General features: G+C 49.3%; 1 protein-coding gene across 2 annotated transcripts; it reads right to left on the bottom strand.

The window, feature by feature from the left end:
- Positions 1–1,965: 1,965 nt before the first annotated feature.
- Positions 1,966–17,623, bottom strand: DNASE1L2 (deoxyribonuclease 1 like 2). Of its 2 annotated transcripts, XM_082199903.1 has the most exons (9): positions 17,465–17,623; positions 10,287–10,434; positions 8,737–8,825; positions 7,322–7,405; positions 5,475–5,575; positions 4,474–4,586; positions 3,146–3,300; positions 2,406–2,502; positions 1,966–2,265 (listed from the first exon to the last, which is right to left on the bottom strand). In XM_082199903.1, exons 2-9 carry the CDS (start codon positions 10,422–10,424, stop codon positions 2,212–2,214), a joined length of 831 nt encoding a protein of 276 aa, XP_082056029.1. In that variant the 5' UTR covers positions 10,425–10,434; positions 17,465–17,623; the 3' UTR covers positions 1,966–2,211. The 2 variants fall into 2 exon arrangements, with proteins under 2 accessions (XP_082056029.1, XP_082056028.1); XM_082199902.1 differs by having other exon boundaries at positions 1,966–2,502.

Below are 17,623 nucleotides of genomic sequence, written 5' to 3'. Positions count from 1 at the left end.
CTCTTCCTAACTGCAGCCATAGGCTTAGGGCCAGGGCTGAGTACCCTTTGGCGTTGCAGATGCCGCTGAACTACAGATCCCATCAAACCATCCTGTTGGCTATTCTGGATGGGGATGATGGGAGTTGTAGTCCAGAAGCAGCTGGAAGGCTACTAGGTGCCCCAGCCCTGACTTGTGCAACACCTCTGGATCTTCTTGCTGGTGCATGGAATAACACACGTACCATACCTTTGTATTTAGTAAGTAAACTGTTTTAAACTTACTTAACAGGGTCTGTGGAGTCAAAAGTGGTTATTATGCCTTAAAAACAGGAGACTGGGCATCGTTTATTTTATTTATTATCATGCATCCATGGTCAGCGTGGTTAAAAGAAAGTACTTCTTCACATAATACATAGTTAAACTATGGAACTCCCACAGAAGGCAGTGATGGACACCAACTTGGGCGGCTTTAAAAGAGGATTGGACAAATGAATGGAGGAGGAGGAGATGATCAGTGGCTAGTAGCCATGATGAATAGTCTCCGCTTCCACAGCTGGAGGCAGCAGTACTTCTGAATACCAGTTGCTGGAAACCACACGAGGGTAGAGCAGTGTTTCCCAACCTTGGGCCTCCAGCTGTTTTTGGACTACAACTCCCATCATCCCTAGCTAGCAAGACCAGTGGTCAGGGATGATGGGAATTGTAGTTCAAAAACAGCTGGAGGCCCAAGGTTGGGAAACACTGGGGTAGAGGGCTCTTGTTCTCGGGTTGTGCTTGGGGCATCTGGTTGGCCAAGGTGAGGAGAAGAAGATGCTGGTCTGATCCAGCAAACTCTCCTTGTGTACTTACTGTTCCCCCCTCCCTTTTATCACAACCAGCACATGAGGTAGGTTAGTCCCAAAGTCATCCAGAGCTCAATGGCCTCGCCAATCCAGTGTGCTAAGTGGGAGTAGCCTGTGGCCTGCCAAATGTTGCTTAGCCAGTGGTCAGAGGTGATGGGGAGCTATAGTCCAGCAAGGGACATCGACCGATAATCTGCCTTCTACTAAGGCAGGTACCTCTCTAGGTCAGAATGGTCTGCATCAGCTGGTAGGAGTTCTCTGTGATTTCAGCTAAGAAGGTTCTTCCAGCCCGACCTGGAGACACCAGGGATCAAACCTGAGACCTTCTGTATGCAGAGCAGATGAGCTACAGCCCTGTCCCCCTAAGCAACGTCTGGAGACCCACAGGTTTCCTCTCCCTCTCACTGCAACCCACTGAATCTCTTGAAGGCCTTTTGGTGCCCTCCAGCTCAGCTCAGGTGGAGTACAACACACGTGGACAATGTCACATAAGTCAATTGGTCTGCAGAAGAACAGAAGGTTCTCGTTTCCATCCCTGGCAGCAACAACTCTAGCAAAAACAAGACCTGGAGGACCTGCAGATAATGTTGGACTCCAGTTATCATCTTCCTCATCTGCTGGCTAAGAGCTGGTGGGCACTGGGAGTCTAGCAACATCAGGAAAGCCACAGGTTCTCCCACCTATGAGCCACAAAGATCTCAAGGGAAGAGGCTCTCCTTTGCCTAAGAGCTCAGGAAGCAGCTAGAGTACCTGTCAGGGACTGGGCAGAGGAGAAATGACCAGCCTGACCCTTCTAGAGAAGAAGACGGGGGTTTGATGGAGGTCACAGCTCAGAGGCAGATGAGGGGGAAAGCTGGGAAATAATGGGAGAGGAGGAGGAGGAAGAGGAACCACCAGGAGGGCAACAGCTGACGGACGCAGTGTCTTAAGAAAGCATTCGAGAACCCCCTTCTCCCAGAACACGGCGAGCCTTGAAAGTAGGAGAGCAAAGGGCTCGGAAGCAAATGGTCCTCAGCACCACCCGTGGAAGAGATGATGAATGAGGAAGTGGGAGGGAAAAGGGGGTGGAGAGTCACTCAGGACAACGCCATTATTCTGAGAGGATGTGTTCCAAGCCTCTCTCTGTAAATATTGAATGAAAGCAGATGGTAAGCACTTTTCCTTGTCTGATCCATTCCTGGCAACCTCCCTTAGGGGTTGTTTCCTCTGCTGGCTGACACTACCAAACAGAAGAGGCAATACTGTTCTGGAAAGACCACAGGTCCATCAAGGCAGCTTTGTACGTCTGCGAGTGAACATGTAACTGTGGGGTGAGAAGACCCAGGGGTGGCCGGAACCCCTTTTCCGGCACGGGGTGTCAAAGCAAGGCTGCGAGGTCGCACAGAGCTTCAGCGAGATTTCAGCGTCACCTCCACCGGGAAATGGTCGCTGATGGCCAGAGCCTGCACGGGAGGAGAGAACAACAGGGAAGCTCAGAGCATCTCTTGTCGCCAAAGCCAGAACACATTGTTTTCCCACCATGGACTGCAAGCCCCAGGAAACCTTGTTTGAACCAAGGGCTTAAACACTGAATGTGATTTACCTCCTCTTGGCTCAGCTTGAAGGCGCTCTGGAAGTCAAACACTTGGGCCGACTTGGGATCGATCCACTTCCTCAGCTTTGAACCGCTTACGACAATCCTAGACGCAAAAAGGAAAGAAATGGAGTGGTCCTCTCCTGTTTTTTTGGGGGGGGAGCTGAGGCTGCCCTGGATCCCTTGCTCTGAGATCATCTGACGACTTTCGATGCTGAGTGTCCTTCCAAGAGTGGGAAAGGAGGAGGAGGAGGAGCAGAAAGAGGAGAGGTGGCTTGTTGTGGCAGCTGAGAAGCCTCAGTGGGACAGTTGTGGCTCTTGGTGAAGAGCTGTAAAAGTAAAGGGACCCATGACCATTAGGTCCAGTCACAGATGACTCTGGGGTTGCGGCGCTCATCTCGCTTTATTGGCCGAGGGAGCCAGCGTACAGTTTCCGGGTCATGTGGCCAGCATGACTAAGCCGCTTCTGGCGAACCAGAGCAGTGCATGGAAACGCCGTTTACCTTCTCGCCGGAGTGGTACCTATTTATCTACTTTCACTTTGACATGATTTCAAACTGCTAGGTTGGCAGGAGCAGGGACCAAACAACGGGGGCTCACCCTGTCGCAGGGATTCGAACCACCGACCTTCTGATTGGCAAGCTCTAGGCTCTGTGGTTTAACCCACAGCGCCACCCGCGTCCCTGATGGTCAGGAGCCCTACTGGGGTCTAAAGATCTATCACTACTTGGCAGCTTCGCCAACCTCACCTGTCATAGGCGCAGTTGGAGTTGCCCACTGTGGTGTCTACAGAGTCTGGGATGAGCCACTTGAAAACCTCGCTGGTGCGCAGGCGGATGGAGGACCAGGCGTTCTTTCCCACGTAACTGCAGTCAGCGTTGAAGTCTCCCAGGAACATCATGTTCTACAAAGGGAAGAAGATTTGCTGATGGGAATTGCAGGTGGGGAGAGAGCATGGTTGCACTCGGATCCTGACTGTAGGCTTCCCCACAAGCATCTGGTGGGCCACTTTGGGAACAGAGCTCTGGCTAGGTGGGCCATTGGCCTGATCCAGCAGGGGCCTTCTTATATTCTGAAGGTGGGTCTAATGTCCTGTCTCCAACAGTGGTCAGCAAATTATTCTGGGATGGGTGGAACAGAACATCCTGTTCAAGGGGCTTGGCTCAGGGGGAGAGCATCTGCTTTGCAGAGGTCCTTGATTCAATCCCTGGCATTATTATTATTATTATTATTATTATTATTATTATTATTAATAATAATAATACCCCGCCCATCTGGCTGGGTACCCCCAGCCACTCTGGGCGGCTTCCAACAGAATATTAAAATACAATAACATATTAAACATTAAAAGCTTCCCTAAACAGGGCTGCCTTCAGATGTCTTGTAAAAGTCTGTTACAGTGGTGCCTCGCAAGACGAAAAGAATCCGTTCTGTGATTCTCTTCGTCTAGCGGTTTTTTCGTCTTGCGAAGCAAGCCCATTGACGGATTAGCGCTATTAGCGCTATTAGCGGCTTTTAGCGGCTTTTAGCAGCTTATCTGCTGATCGGATCAGCTAATAAGCGGTTTAGCGGCTTAGAAAAAGGGGGGGAAGGGAAAAAACCCAGCAGGAACTCGCAAGACATTGTCGTCTTGCGAAGCAAGCCCATAGGAAATTCTTTTTGCGAAGCACCTCCAAAACGGAAAACTCTTTTGTCTAGCGAGTTTTCCGTCTTGCGAGGCATTCGTCTTGCGGGGCACCACTGTAGTTGTTTTTCTCTTTGACATCTGGTGGGAGGGCATTCCACAGGGTGGGTGCCACTACGGAGAAGGCCCTCTGACTGGTTCCCTGTAACTTGGCTTCTCGCAGTGAAGGAACCGCCAGAAGGCCCTCGGCGCTGGACCTCAGTGTCCGGGCAGAACGATGGGGGTGGAGATGCTCCTTCAGGTATACTGGACCGAGGCCACATCTCCAAAACAGAGGTGGGAATGTATCCCATCTGAAACCCCAGACCAGGGTGGTTCAACCTGTGGCCACAAGTCCTTCTTTTCAGAAAACATTCAACAAAAAGCATCTTAACTGTTAACAAAAGCACGTACATCCGTCCCCCACTTGTCAATGATCTTCAAGTAGACATCGTAGAGGGCATCGATCTCTGCCACGGCGTCATTTGGAGCTGTGTGGAGGGGAATCAGGACCAGCTCGTCGTCCTCTGCAAAAGAACCAGGATTAGCACAGGGAGCCCTTTCATTCCCTTGCAGGACTCAGGTGCCAGGAATGTTCTCCAGAGCATTGGCGTGTGGTCAGTGGACTAGGGGAACTAGGGTAGCCCCCTAAATTTTCCCTTGTCACCCTCTTCCCAAGCCCAGGAAGCTTCTGGTGTGATGCATGTGTGACTTGTGGTGTCATGCGCATGATGTAGCTCCCTCCCCCATCACTGTCCGCCACTGCTCCAAAGGCACATAGGCAAGACCGCTGACTGCCAAGGCTTTTCTAGAGGGGCAGGATTTGCCAGTCTGGAACCCCTTGCTATCCCATCATCATCATTTATTATTTGTATGCTGCCTGTCTGAATGAGTTGGCGCAGCTGCTCTGGTCAGCTTGCAACAAAATATTAAAAACACAATAAAACACCACACGCTAGAAACGTCCCTAAACAGGGCTGACTTCAGATGTCTTCTAAAAGTCAGACAGATGTTTATTTCCTTGACATCTGATGGGAGGGCATTCCACAGGGAGGGCGCCACCACCGAGAAGGCCCTCTGCCTGGTTCCCTGTAACCTCACAGTGAGGGAACCGCCAGAAGGCCCTCAGAGCTGGACCTCGGGGTCTGGGCTGAGCTATGGGGGTGGAGACCCTACTCTTTTTTGTACTGGTGATGAACCACACTTTGCTCCTTTCCCATTCTGCCTGCCTGGAGCATCCATTCGGACCTTCTGTTCCCGATCTCGTTTGCCCACCTGAGTTGTAAGCCAACCTCCAGCCCCTTGAGCTCCCAAGCTACAAATGTCCAGCCTTAGCCTCACATGGAGTTTGGGCTATGGGCCTATGAAGTAAATGGGTGTGTCTGTGTTTGGGGGATCCCTTCTGTTTTACTCACTGGCGTTGAGAGCCGAGAACTTGACAATAAAAGGCGGTCTGCTGAAGGCATTGTTTTTATCTGAGTACTGGTACGTGTCCACAACAGAGACGCTCTTTGTCCTGGATAGAAAGCAGAGGGGGACGGAGTCAGCAAAGGAACAATGCAGGCACACTCCAGTCGGGTTACCAGATAAGCTGGGAAAGGGACTGCATCCCATTGTCGATAAAGCCCCCTATTGTGAACCCTATCCAGCAAACACAATCTGCAAATGGAACTGTGGTCCTCTATATGCCTGATGTATAGAGGAGGAGATTATCCAGGGATTGTCTACCCCATGCTTGTGTTTGTAACTGCTGTTTCTTTATGCTCTGAGTGCCTAAACAGCTCAGGACCGCAATACCTCAAGGACCAACGCCTTCCATATAAACCTACCTGGCCCCTGAGATCATCTTCTGAGGCCCTTCTTCGTGTGTCTCCTCCTTGAGAGGTCCGGAGGGTGGCAACACGAGAACGGGGCCTTCTCTGCAGTGGCTCCCCGTCTGTGGAATGCTCTCCCCAGGGAAGTCCGCCTGGCGCCTTCATTATGCATCTTTACGCTCCAGGCAAAAACGTTTTTTTAGCTGGGCCTTTGGTTGATCTGATTTACATCCTATGCCCTTTTAAAATGTGTTTCTTTGGGGGGCCTGGCAGTTATTGAGTTGTTTTTATTCTTATTATGTACAGTGGTACCTTGGTCTACGAACAGTCCTGTTAACAAGAGAGAGCAGTACATGTGAAAAGGATCTAGGAGTCTTGGTTGACCACAAACTTGACATGAGCCAACAGTGTGACGCGGCAGCTAAAAAAGCCAATGCAATTCTGAGCTGCATCAATAGGAGTATAGCATCTAGATCAAGGGAAGTAATAGTGCCACTGTATTCTGCTCTGGTCAGACCACACCTGGAGTACTGTGTCCAGTTCTGGGCACCACAATTCAAGAGGGACACTGACAAACTGGAACGTGTCCAGAGGAGGGCAACCAAAATGGTCAAAGGCCTGGAAACGATGCCTTATGAGGAACGGCTAAGGGAGCTGGGCATGTTTAGCCTGCAGAAGAGGAGGTTAAGGGGTGATATGATAGCCATGTTCAAATATATAAAAGGATGTCACATAGAGGAGGGAGAAAGGTTGTTTTCTGCTGCTCCAGAGAAGCGGACACGGAGCAATGGATCCAAACTACAAGAAAGAAGATTCCACCTAAACATTAGGAAGAACTTCCTGACAGTAAGAGCTGTTCGACAGTGGAATTTGCTGCCAAGGAGTGTGGTGGAGTCTCCTTCTTTAGAGGTCTTTAAGCAGAGGCTTGACAACCATATGTCAGGAGTGCTCTGATGGTGTTTCCTGCTTGGCAGGGGGTTGGACTCGATGGCCCTTGTGGTCTCTTCCAACTCTATGATTCTATGATTCTATGATTCTAACAAACGATTCGGGCAACCAACTGCAATACCAGAAGTAGGTTGAAGGGCACCGGTGGCGGGAGGCCTCAGTAGGGAAAGTGCACCTCGGTTTAAGAACGCTTTGGTTTAAAAATGGACTTCCAGAACAAATTAAGTTCATAGGCCGAGGTGCCACTGTATTTTGTGGTTTTATGTTTTGATTTTATTCTGTGAACTGGCCTGAGACCCCTGGGTATAGGGCGGTATATAAATTCATTCATTCATTCAATCAATCAATCAATCAATCAATCAATCAATAAAAATAATAATAATGTTGCTTTTTTTGCAGTTCTGAAGATGGATGTACCCGGATGAGAAAATGTGAGTGGGAGAGTACAATTTGAAATGTAGGAATGTACTTGTCCACAAAGCACTGATTTGATCCGGTACCTGTAGAGGAAGAGGTACATTTCCCTGTAGTTCTCCCGTCCCAGCGACTCGCTGATTTCGTAGGCGTAGTTGTGCTTAGAGGCACTGTGGACCAAGAAGAGGGAGTGGGAAAATCAAGAAAAGGCAGAGAAGGACCTGTGCAGAGCAGCAGTTTAAGAACTCTGAATTAGTTCAACAGAGTTGGCTTGTAAAACAAGGCAGATGCCCCTCCCCACATCACCTGCCAAACCCTTTCCCATCCAGCTGTCACATCCTAAGCAATGGCAGCCCAGGTAGGAACACCTGTAGGCCTCTTGAAGAATAGCTGGCCTGCACACTGTGCGAATCTCGTAGCAAGAGCACTTCCTGGATCGGGCCAGGGGCACACCACATCCAACCTCCTGTTCCCGACTAAACATCAGGAAGAAGTTTCTGATGGTAAGAGTTGTTTGACAGTGGAAGGGGTTCTCTCTGTTGGGATACTGCCCAGGAGACAGGGGCATCAGGCAGGCCACCAGCTGGCTCCAGCCACTGGCTGGCAGCCGAGTGATCACCGGTCTCCCTTGGAAAAGCATCAAACCGCAACACAAGCCTCGGATACCTTTAGAGACTTGGCACGCTCTATCAGCAGAGTGAATAAATCTCACAACAGAAGTGGTGGACAGAGACATGCGTAAGCATTATTTACAAGCGTTTATTCAGCATAGATCAGGAACAAAGGAAAAAACATGTCTGCTTCCCTTCGCGTCCAGCAAACAGGAGTAATGCAAAAGCAATATACAAATTGAAGTTCCCAGCAAGCCTGCGCTGGAAGTAAACAGGCATGTGACACACAATAGTTATGCCTGTTCCCTTTTAAGGTAGAACAGAACTATATCCTAACACTCTCGGGAGGTGGTAGATTCTCCTTCCTTTTTAAGCAGAGCTTGGATGGCCATCTGTCATGGATGCTTTAATTGAGATTCCTGCATCAAAGGGGGTTGGACTAGATGACTCTATGAACCCCACAGTGGCCAACCAAGCACCTCCAGGAAGCCCATCGGAAGGGAAGGAGGCTGCAGGGCTCTCCTGCTGCTGTTCTGCAGACACTGACTTTCAGTAGCCCTCTACATCTGACCCTGAAGGTTGTCCCCTCTTGCCTGCTGCTTCTTTTTTTAAAGCCTAACAGCACCGACATTGCATGACTTGACTGTTCTGCATATATTTCCTGAGAAAGGAAACTGGTCCCCGGGCTCACTCTCCCTAATTCGCTTTGTCTTCTCCTCCCGTTGAGAAACAATCCATCACTGCCTTCTCTCACTCCTGTCCTGTCTTCGTGGAATCCAACCCCCTGCAATGCAGGAATCTTGCCCAAGGCGTGACTCGAACCCACAGCCCTGAGATGAAGAGTTCCCATGCTCTGCCAACTTGCCTGCAAAGACTTAGGACGGTGTTACCTGTTGAGCCGCTCCAGCAATTCACTAACGGCGCTCAGGTCGGAATCCCGAACCTCTTGCACCAAGGCGATGTCGTACCGCGACAGGATCTGGAAGAAGCATGCATGCGTAAGAAGACCAGAAGGCATAGCTGTCAACGTCTCCCTTTCTTTAAGGGAAATTCCCTTATTCCGTATAGGATTCCTCGCAAGAAAAGGGGAAAGTTGACAGCTATGCCAGAAGGGCCCTGTTGGATCTGATGGAAGGTCCATCTTGTCCAACTTCTGGCTTCCCACAGTGGTCAACACAGCCCATCTCTTCTGCTGCTGCTCCCCACCAACTGCTGTTCAGAGGTAAGGTAAAGGTAAAGGGACCCCTGACCATTAGGTCCAGTCATGGCCAACTCTGGGGTTGGGAGCAGGGACTGAGCAACGCACGGAAACGCTGTTTACCTTCCCGCCGGAGCGGTACCTATTTATCTACTTGGACTTTGACATGCTTTCGAACTGCTAGGTTGGCAGGAGCAGGGACCGAAAAACGGGAGCTCACCCCGTCACGGGGATTCAAACTGCCAACCTTCTGATCAGCAAGTGCTAGGCTCTTTAGTTTAACCCACAGCGCCACCCACATCCCTGCAGAGGTAGACTGCCTCTAAACATGGAAGCCCCACTAATGTCATGACTAATACCCTAATGGGACCCTTTTCAAGCCACCTGAGACAGCAGCCATCACCACTTCTTGTGGCAGCAAGTTCCCCAGATCAGTTGTGTAAAGAAGAATTTCATTAGAAAAGCTCTGCTGGATCAGGGGAACGAGCAATAAATATGTTGTCTGGAGGAGTCCTCAAGTTGTGTTCATTGATTTCAGTGATTCTACTCTGAGTATGGGGACGCATACACATGACCCGGAAGTTGTATGCCGGCTCCCTCGGCCAATAAAGCGAGATGAGCACCACAACCCCAGAGTCGGCCACGACTGGACCTAATGGTCAGGGGTCCCTTTACTTACTCTGAGTATAATAATGATGATGATGATGATAATAATAATAATAATAATAATTTATTATTTATACCCCGCCTATCTAGCTGGGCTTCCCCAGCCATTCTGGGCAGCTTCCAAAAAAATATTAAAATACTGTAATACATCAAACATTAAAAGCTTCCCTAAACATGAGAGCTGGTGGACAGTGGAACAGACTCCCTTGGGAGGCTGTGGAGGTTTTTAAGCAGAGGTTGTATAACCATCTATCATGGAGATTCCTGCATGATTCTACAATTTAATACCATTATTTGTTTTGAGCTCACAGTCCTTCTGCAGAAAAATCCATTCCTGGTTACCCCATCCTGCCTTCATTTCGGCAGTCTGTTTTTGGACGATGGGGAGGAAGTCATCTTGTTGCTACTATTCTTGTACAAGTGAGAGTCAGGAATCCCTGCCCATCTACCTGCCCATCACTCAGAGCTCTGCCAGAGGACCCAGATTTTCCTTCTTCCCAAACCTGTCTGCTGCAGTCGGGCTGGTATTGGGTCTCTCATGTTGGGGATTCTATCCTTGCAAAGCCCCGTTCTCACCTTCACAATAATTTCCGAGATCCCCTCATCAGACAGTTTGCTGTCTCCAAAGCTCTGGATGTTGAACGCGCAGATCTTCAGAGGAGTGGCTGCCTGCATCAGGAAAGCCAGGGCGGAAATGCCCAACAACAGCTTCATGGTAATTCCCCTAAATGGGAGAGACGGGAGGAGAATATTTTAGTTGTGGGCAGTGGCGTAGCGTGGGGGGTGCAGGGGGGGCCGGCCGCACCGGGCGCAACATCTGGGGGTTAGGGTTAGGGGGCGCAAATCCACGGGTTAGGGAGCGCAAATTACTTGCCTTGCCCCGGGTGCTGACAACCCACGCTACGCCACTGGTTGTGGGCTATCAGCACCTCACGAGAGGGCCCATTGGGGTGGCACCAGTTGTAGCTGGTGCCCACTAAGACTGGTTGCGCAGACTGCAAGGAGCCCATCAGCAGGTGGCGCTAGAGTGTATGGCGGGCAGGGCCAACCTGTTCTAGCTTTGTCTCCATCCTCCTTCTCCTTGCTGAGTTCTAGCATCGCACCAGTTTAAACAGCCCTGGTTTCCCACAAGGAATCCTGGGAAGTGTCATTTGTTAAGGGTGCTCGTTATGAGACCCCTGTTCCCTTCACGAGAGCAGCAATTCCCAAAGTTTCCTGGGAAGATGGACTGGTTGTTAAACTGCTCTGGGAACTGTAGTTCTATGAAGGGAATAAAGGTAAAGGTAAAGGGACCCCTGACTATTAGGTCCAGTCGTGGCCAACTCTGGGGTTGTGGCGCTCATCTCGCTTTATTGGCCTAGGGAGCTGGCGTACAGCTTCCAGGTCGTGACTAAGCTGCTTATGGCGAACCAGAGCAGCACACAGAAACGCCGTTTACCTTCCCGCCGGAGCGGTACCTATTTATCTACTTGCACTTTGACATGCTTTCGAACTGCTAGGTTGGCAGGAGCAGGGACCGAGCAACAGAAGCTCACCCCGTTGCGGGGATTCGAACCGCTGACCTTCTGATCGGCAAGTCCTAGGCTCTATGGTTTAGACCACAGCAGTGGCGTAGCGTGGGGGGTGCCAGGGGTGCCGGCCGCACCGGGCGCAACATCTGGGGGGGCGCGTTCGCTGCCTCCGGAGTCGCCGAAGAGCCTCCGGCGCAGGTTGTAGCAGAGCCCCATGTCTCGCGGAACCGACGAGCTGTGCGCGCGCCCGGGCTGAAGGCGTCCGGCAGGCAGCGGCTCTCAGCCCCACGCGTCAGGGCCGCGGAGGACGTGCCAGGCAGCCCCTCCTCACAGCCCCGCCTCCGCCGCTGCTGCTGCAGCTGCTGGGCCATGTTGCATTTTCCTCGCCTCTCTGCCCCCCTCCTCCTCCGGGCAAGCGGCGTGGTTTGGGCGGCAGCGCCAGCGGCAACTCGCCTCAGATCGGCAGTTTAGGGGTTAAGGGGGCGCAAATTACGTGCCTTGCCCCGGGTTAGGGGGCGCAAATTACTTGGCTTGCCCCGGGTGCTGACAACTCACGCTACGCCGCTGGACCACAGCACCACCTGCATCCCATATGAGGAGAATAGGGGTCTCCTAACATCCGCCAGCACCATTAACAAGCCACAGTTCCCAGGATTCCTGGAGGAAAGCCAAGGCTGTTGAAAGTGGGGTGATACTACAAAAGGAAACTGTTCATGTATGCTACAACGGTTGCTGCTAGCCCAGAGATGGAAGGAAGAGACAACCCCAACCAGAGAAGAAGGGCAAATCAAATTGATGGACTCTGCCAAAATGGCAAAATTAACCGGGAAGCTAAGGAAGCAAGAAGACAAGAAATTTTAATAAGAATGGGAAATGTTTATAATGTATATACAAAGTCATTGTTAACAGGACAAAACATTAGCAGGATTTTAAGCACACTTGTAGTAGAAAGTACAGATGTCAGGGGTTCAGGAGCAGAGGCGAGGGAAAGGGAGGAAACAGAGAGCGAGGGGGAGGAGGCAGAAGAAAAGATGAGTGATGACGACGACCCGAGATCTCCGAGTCTTTCCAGTGAATCAGAAGATTCACAAAAAGGAGCACCAGTGGCCAGGGCAAGGGGGGAGACTAGGGGGACACCCCAGGAAGATAGAGCCAGAGGGGACTCAGAGGGGAGCAGTTGGAAGTCGGGACCAGCGTCACCGCCAGAGAGCAGGGATGAGGAAGGGCGCCAGGGATCAAGCGCTGGCAGCTCACAACAGGAGGGAGGGCACGAGTCAGGAGTGGCCACACCTCCATCGGGGAGCGAAGAGACGGTTAGACGGAAAGTGGAAGGTTGGGCGCGCGCGCCAAGTTCAAATGCACAGGAAGGTGGCGCAGTAGGCAGCCCGGAAAGGGAGCCAGGTCCTAAAGCCCGGCGCAAGGAGACAGAAGGGTCCGGGGGGTCAGCGTCAGAAGAATCCCGGAAGGAAGAGACCCCGGGGGGCAGAGGGACCCAGAGGAGAACTGTCAGGCGGAAAAGGTGGAGCAGGGCTAGGATATTAAGTTGGTGCACAAGGGGCGGAGACTCAGACGGAGCTTCGCCGATCTAAGCATAAGACGTAGAGTTGCGCGCAGCAGCTTGAGAATGGAGACTGTAACTCAATAAAGACTTTTATTTAATGATCGCTGGCTGGCGTGATCCTCTGTGAGCTAGGATCTGGAAGCAACCCTGACAACAGATGATTTAGGAAGATGAAAAATTGGAGAAGTATTGATACGCAGTTGAAAATAGATTCAAGAGGACCCATGGATGGGAGAGGGCAAGTTAGGAGATTCAGACCAATCTTGATACGTGGATTTTGTATGGTTTTTTGATGTATGTTTATTTTCTTTTTTCTTTCATTTCTTTTTGAAAATAAATATGTTTTTAAAAAAGAAAGTGGGATGATACTGCTTAAAACGCATACCCTCCCAAAACTGGGACAAGCTGCTTCCCATCTGTGCTCCCGTGTGAATCACAAGACCCACGCGAGATCACTGAGCCCCAAAGATGTGCTATTTTCAGGGCTGTGTTTGGGGGCACTGCGGCCACAAGTCCTAATTGACTAGCCCCAGCTGAGTGGCACCATGATTTGACTGGATTGGAGATTTGTGTGTTGCTTTCCTCACGACATAATTGGCTCAAAACCATTTGTTAAAAGAGCACAGTGTCAACAACATGTAAATAACATTTTAGTCACTAGACTTACAACCCCATACGGGGGTTTATTATGACAAACAGGTCGTTCAGGTAAGGTGAACAGGTTGTTGGCCACAAGTTTTTGTTTAAAGTTGCATGCTTTCATACAAGGGTTTATATCGTGGGATGTGCACTCCCCATGCAGGGTTTTTGTTTGTAGGGTCCACTAGGGACAAGTGGATTATTGTGGTTCCCTTTGCCTCTTCAGGGATGCGGGTGGCACTGTGGTCTAAACCACTGAGCCTCTTGGGCTTGCTGATCAGAAGGTCGGCGGTTCAAATCCCCGCGATGGGGTATTTTTTGTTTTTCTGTTTGCGTTGTTTAGTTGTGTTATAAAATGAATTTAAAAAATTGAAGGAAAGAAAAGGGATCCCAGTGGCTTGGATGAGCTCTGAGCCACTGACTCACAGCTGCGTCTTGGTCTTGGCATCCAGGCCACTGGCTATGGCAGGCGTGAAGGTGTTGCCGCATCAGCAGAGATGTTCCCTCAGCTTCTCGAGGTTGCGGGGCTTTGGAATCTTGCCCAGTCGCAGTATCTTCCCAGGCTGAGAGCTTGGCAGGTGTTTCCTTCCCCCAAGGTCTCTGGAGGGAGCAGCTCTCAGCCAGACTCCCAAGGCCGACACCCAGGCCCCGGGCTGTGCTTGCTCACTTTCTCATCATCGGCGTCGCTCAGTGCGCTGAGATGCTTGGCACCCTCCGGGAGTGGCTTAGGTATCTCTCGCATGCGCTGCCAAATCTTTCACCTTGCAAGGTGGAATCATGCTCCTTCAAAGAGGGAGCGATTAGAGCTGCGCTCCCACCTCTCTCTTCCACAAACCAAGGGTTAGGTAAAGGTAAAGGGACCCCTGACCATTAGGTCCAGTCGTGGCCAACTCTGGGGTTGCGGCGCTCAGCTCGCTTTATTGGCCGAGGGAGCCGGCGTACAGCTTCCAGGTCATGTGGCCAGCATGACTAAGCCGCTTCTGGCGAACCAGAGCGGCGCACGGAAACGCCGTTTACCTTCCCACCGGAGTGGTACCTATTTATCTACTTGCACTTTGACATGCTTTCGAACTGCTAGGTTGGCAGGAGCAGGGACCGAGCAACGGGAGCTCACCCCGTTGCAGGGATTCGAACCGCCGACTTTCTGATCGGCAAGTCCTAGGCTCTGTAGTTTAACCCACAGCACCACCTGCATCCCAAGGGTTGCCCCTTGCCAAAAAGGGTACTTGATTAAGAAGAGCTGCAGCTCACGGACAGTGCATCTGCTTTGCGTGCAGAAGGTCGCAGGTTCAATCCCCGGCTTCTCCAGGTAAGGCAGGAGAAAAATCCCTGCCTGGCAGCCTGGAGATGTGTTGCCGGTCATTTTAGACAATACTGAGCTAGGGAAGACACAAGACCTACCCACCTTGGAAGAATGGCAGATGAAGGTGATAGACTACATGGGACTGGCAGAAATGACTGGCAGAATCCGAAACCGGGGAAGAGAGACGGCGGAATAAGATTGGAAGAAATTTAAGGACTATCATGGGAAATATTATAAAATTAGCGGATGTTAGATTGATGTTGGATAGAATCTAAGTGGTTATCAGCTGTAATGATAAAGATGATTGGGGGAAAAAAGAAGAAAGAAAGGTGTAAAATTAAGTGAAAATTAAGGGTGAGGATTTGCTGAATGAATAATTTGAATTGAAATACAAAAAGGGGAGGTATGAGGAGGTCCGAGAAATAAGTCAAAAGAAAAGAAGTGAATGAAATTATATGTGTTTTTAATTTTTGTATTTTGTCTTTTTTGTATAAACTTTGAAAAGTTAATAAATATTTTTTTTTAAAAAAAGACAATACTGAGCTAGATAGACCAATGCCTGACTCCGAATTTTGCCGCCAACTCCTGTCCCTGCTGCTCTGAAGCCTTGCAGGTTGTGTCTTGCTCTGTTCTCTGTGTCAGAGGAAGGTGTCTTGCCTCTTCGCACCTGGCAGGGGCATTGCAGGCAGTGGTTCAGCAAGATCATCCTGGCATCGCTCTGCTGGCAGGAGATTCTCCTGCCAAATGTTTGTTTAGTAAAAAAACAACCACCACCACTATGTGGGTGGAGATTGCAAGTTTATTTTGGTCCAGGCAGGTACTGTGGGACTTTACCCCTTCATTCCCAGAAATAAGCATTAGAATATCAAACTTTTTTTAAAAAAAAATCTTTATTAATTTAAATTACACACATATACAAAGATTTTACAATCTCATACTGCAAAAAGAAAATTAAAGAAAAAACAATTAAGAAAAAAGAGAAGAAGAAAATACAGAAAAAATCAGATTTACGTGCATTAAAAAACTTAATCTTCCTAATTCATACTTAAATAAACACTTAAATAAAAAAGACTTCTGACAAAACGAGTCTTCCAATCATTCTCATTGTGCTGTTTATACTGTTGTTTCCCCCCACACAGTTTTATATTCTTTAATATTGTTCCTGTCTACTCCACAAACGGTATTTGTTGTCTTTACAAGTATCACTCAAATTCTGCTAAGGTGGTGCGGTTGGTACAATATGATCTTATATAATCCTTAAATATTCTCCATTCTCCAAACATTTTCTGGTTCAATACTCCTCTAACTCTTCCCGTCAGTTTTGCTAGTTGTAAATAGAGTATCGTTTTTTTTAAAAAAACAAACCACTGGACTACCTTGGGGATTATAAAGATCCCATGAAGATTGCTGCTGGAGCAGACCAAAAAAACCTCATCTACTCCAACATCCTGATTACTTACAGTGATCAGTCAGTTACAGATAGGTAGCCGTGTTGGTCTGCCATAGTCAAAATAGAAAAATTCCTTCCAGTAGCACCTTAAAGACCAATTAAGTTAGTTCTTGGTATGAGCTTTCGTGTGCATGCACACTTCTTCAGATACACTGAAACAGAAGTTGCCAGATCCTTCTATATAGAGAGAAGGCGGGGAGGGGTATTACTCAGAAGGGTGGTGGGAATGGGAGATTGGCAGATAGCTGAGATGAGCTATCAGTCAGATCAGGCCTCCAGGAAGCCTGCAGCCAAGGCAGGCAGACTCTAGCCCTCTCCACCTGTTATTTTCCTCAGCAGCTGGTATTTCGAGGTACACTGCTCTTAACCCTGGAGGCTTCATTTTATCACCTGGGCTATAATTGCTACCTTGTTTTCCTCCTGCCTTTATTCTAGGCAGGCTCTACAGGATGTCTCGTCCTCCGTGTTATCTCACAACCACCCTGCGAGGTGGGTAGGGGATGAAAGAATCTGTCCCCATTTTGGCCTTCGCCATTTCTCGTTTTCCCAGTCTTGAAACATCTTCACATTTCTATAGCGATTTGTGACTATTGTTATTTTTTTTTAAAAAAACACCCTAATTAAAATTCAACAGCATTTTAGGGAGAACCTCTCCTAATAAACACATTCTTGTTTGCGGTTTTGACTAACGTACATGGTTTTTTTTCCCAAGCAAGTTCTCCAGATATAATGCATCTTTGTCTTTTCGTTCCACTAATACATTCCTTTTTGTATGCATTTGAATGTATGTAATACATTCCCTAATGTATGCATTTTTGTAAACATCCTTTGGTTGGGGAACTGCATTGCAAAATTTTGGGGAAGTGAGGGTTTTATTTTTATCCATTAAATATGTACACCACCCCTATACCCACAGGTCTCAGGGTGGTTACAACATAAAATCAAAATACAATTTTTTTGAGGTACGAGCTGTGTTTTGGGGTTGCTGCATTGTTTCGGAAAGAGCGAATTGGGTAGGCACACGTGAAAATCCTAACCAAATTGGATTTCTCCTCCCTCCCTAAGCACCACCTATCTTGTGGCAAGGAGTTCCGCCAGTTTCTCACGCCCTGTGCCCAGGACTTGTTCTGATTTGCCCCTGATCTGCCAGGAAATCTCTCTCACTGGGTGATCCCAGGTTCTAATATTAGGACAGAGGAAGAAAAAGCCCCTCCAAAAAAAGTCCCCCCCAGAAAAACCCCACAATAAAATCAAATAGTTTTTTTTAAATTAAAATGAACTAGCCCCTACCGTGTGTTCCACAGGCAGTGGAAAAATGGTTTGGAGGTGTTCCCAGAGCCTCTCCAGTCACTGACGCCCCGTGCGGTCCTGATGCGAAATCTCCCACAACTTTTGGTTCCTCACCAAGTTTTATGGAAATGAAAGACAGTCTCCACCCATCTCCCTGGC

Source organism: Podarcis vaucheri, assembly GCF_965113315.1.
Source record: "Podarcis vaucheri genome assembly, chromosome: 14".
Lineage (NCBI taxonomy): Eukaryota > Metazoa > Chordata > Lepidosauria > Squamata > Lacertidae > Podarcis > Podarcis vaucheri.
The sequence above is the reverse complement of the archived record's forward strand: the minus strand, read 5'-3'. Positions and strand labels throughout refer to the sequence as shown.

What these genes read in the sequence shown, in the direction of transcription:
- DNASE1L2 (XM_082199902.1), bottom strand. Translation starts at nt 10,424, where the DNA reads ATGAAGCTGTTGTTGGGCATTTCCGCCCTGGCTTTCCTGATGCAGGCA. An exon ending in ATGTACCTCTTCCTCTACAG is followed by an intron (nt 5,576 to 7,321) that starts GTACCGGATCAA and finishes CTTTCTATCCAG; the next exon opens with GACAAAGAGCGTCTCTGTTG. An exon ending in GTTCTCGGCTCTCAACGCCA is followed by an intron (nt 4,587 to 5,474) that starts GTGAGTAAAACA and finishes GTTCTTTTGCAG; the next exon opens with AGGACGACGAGCTGGTCCTG.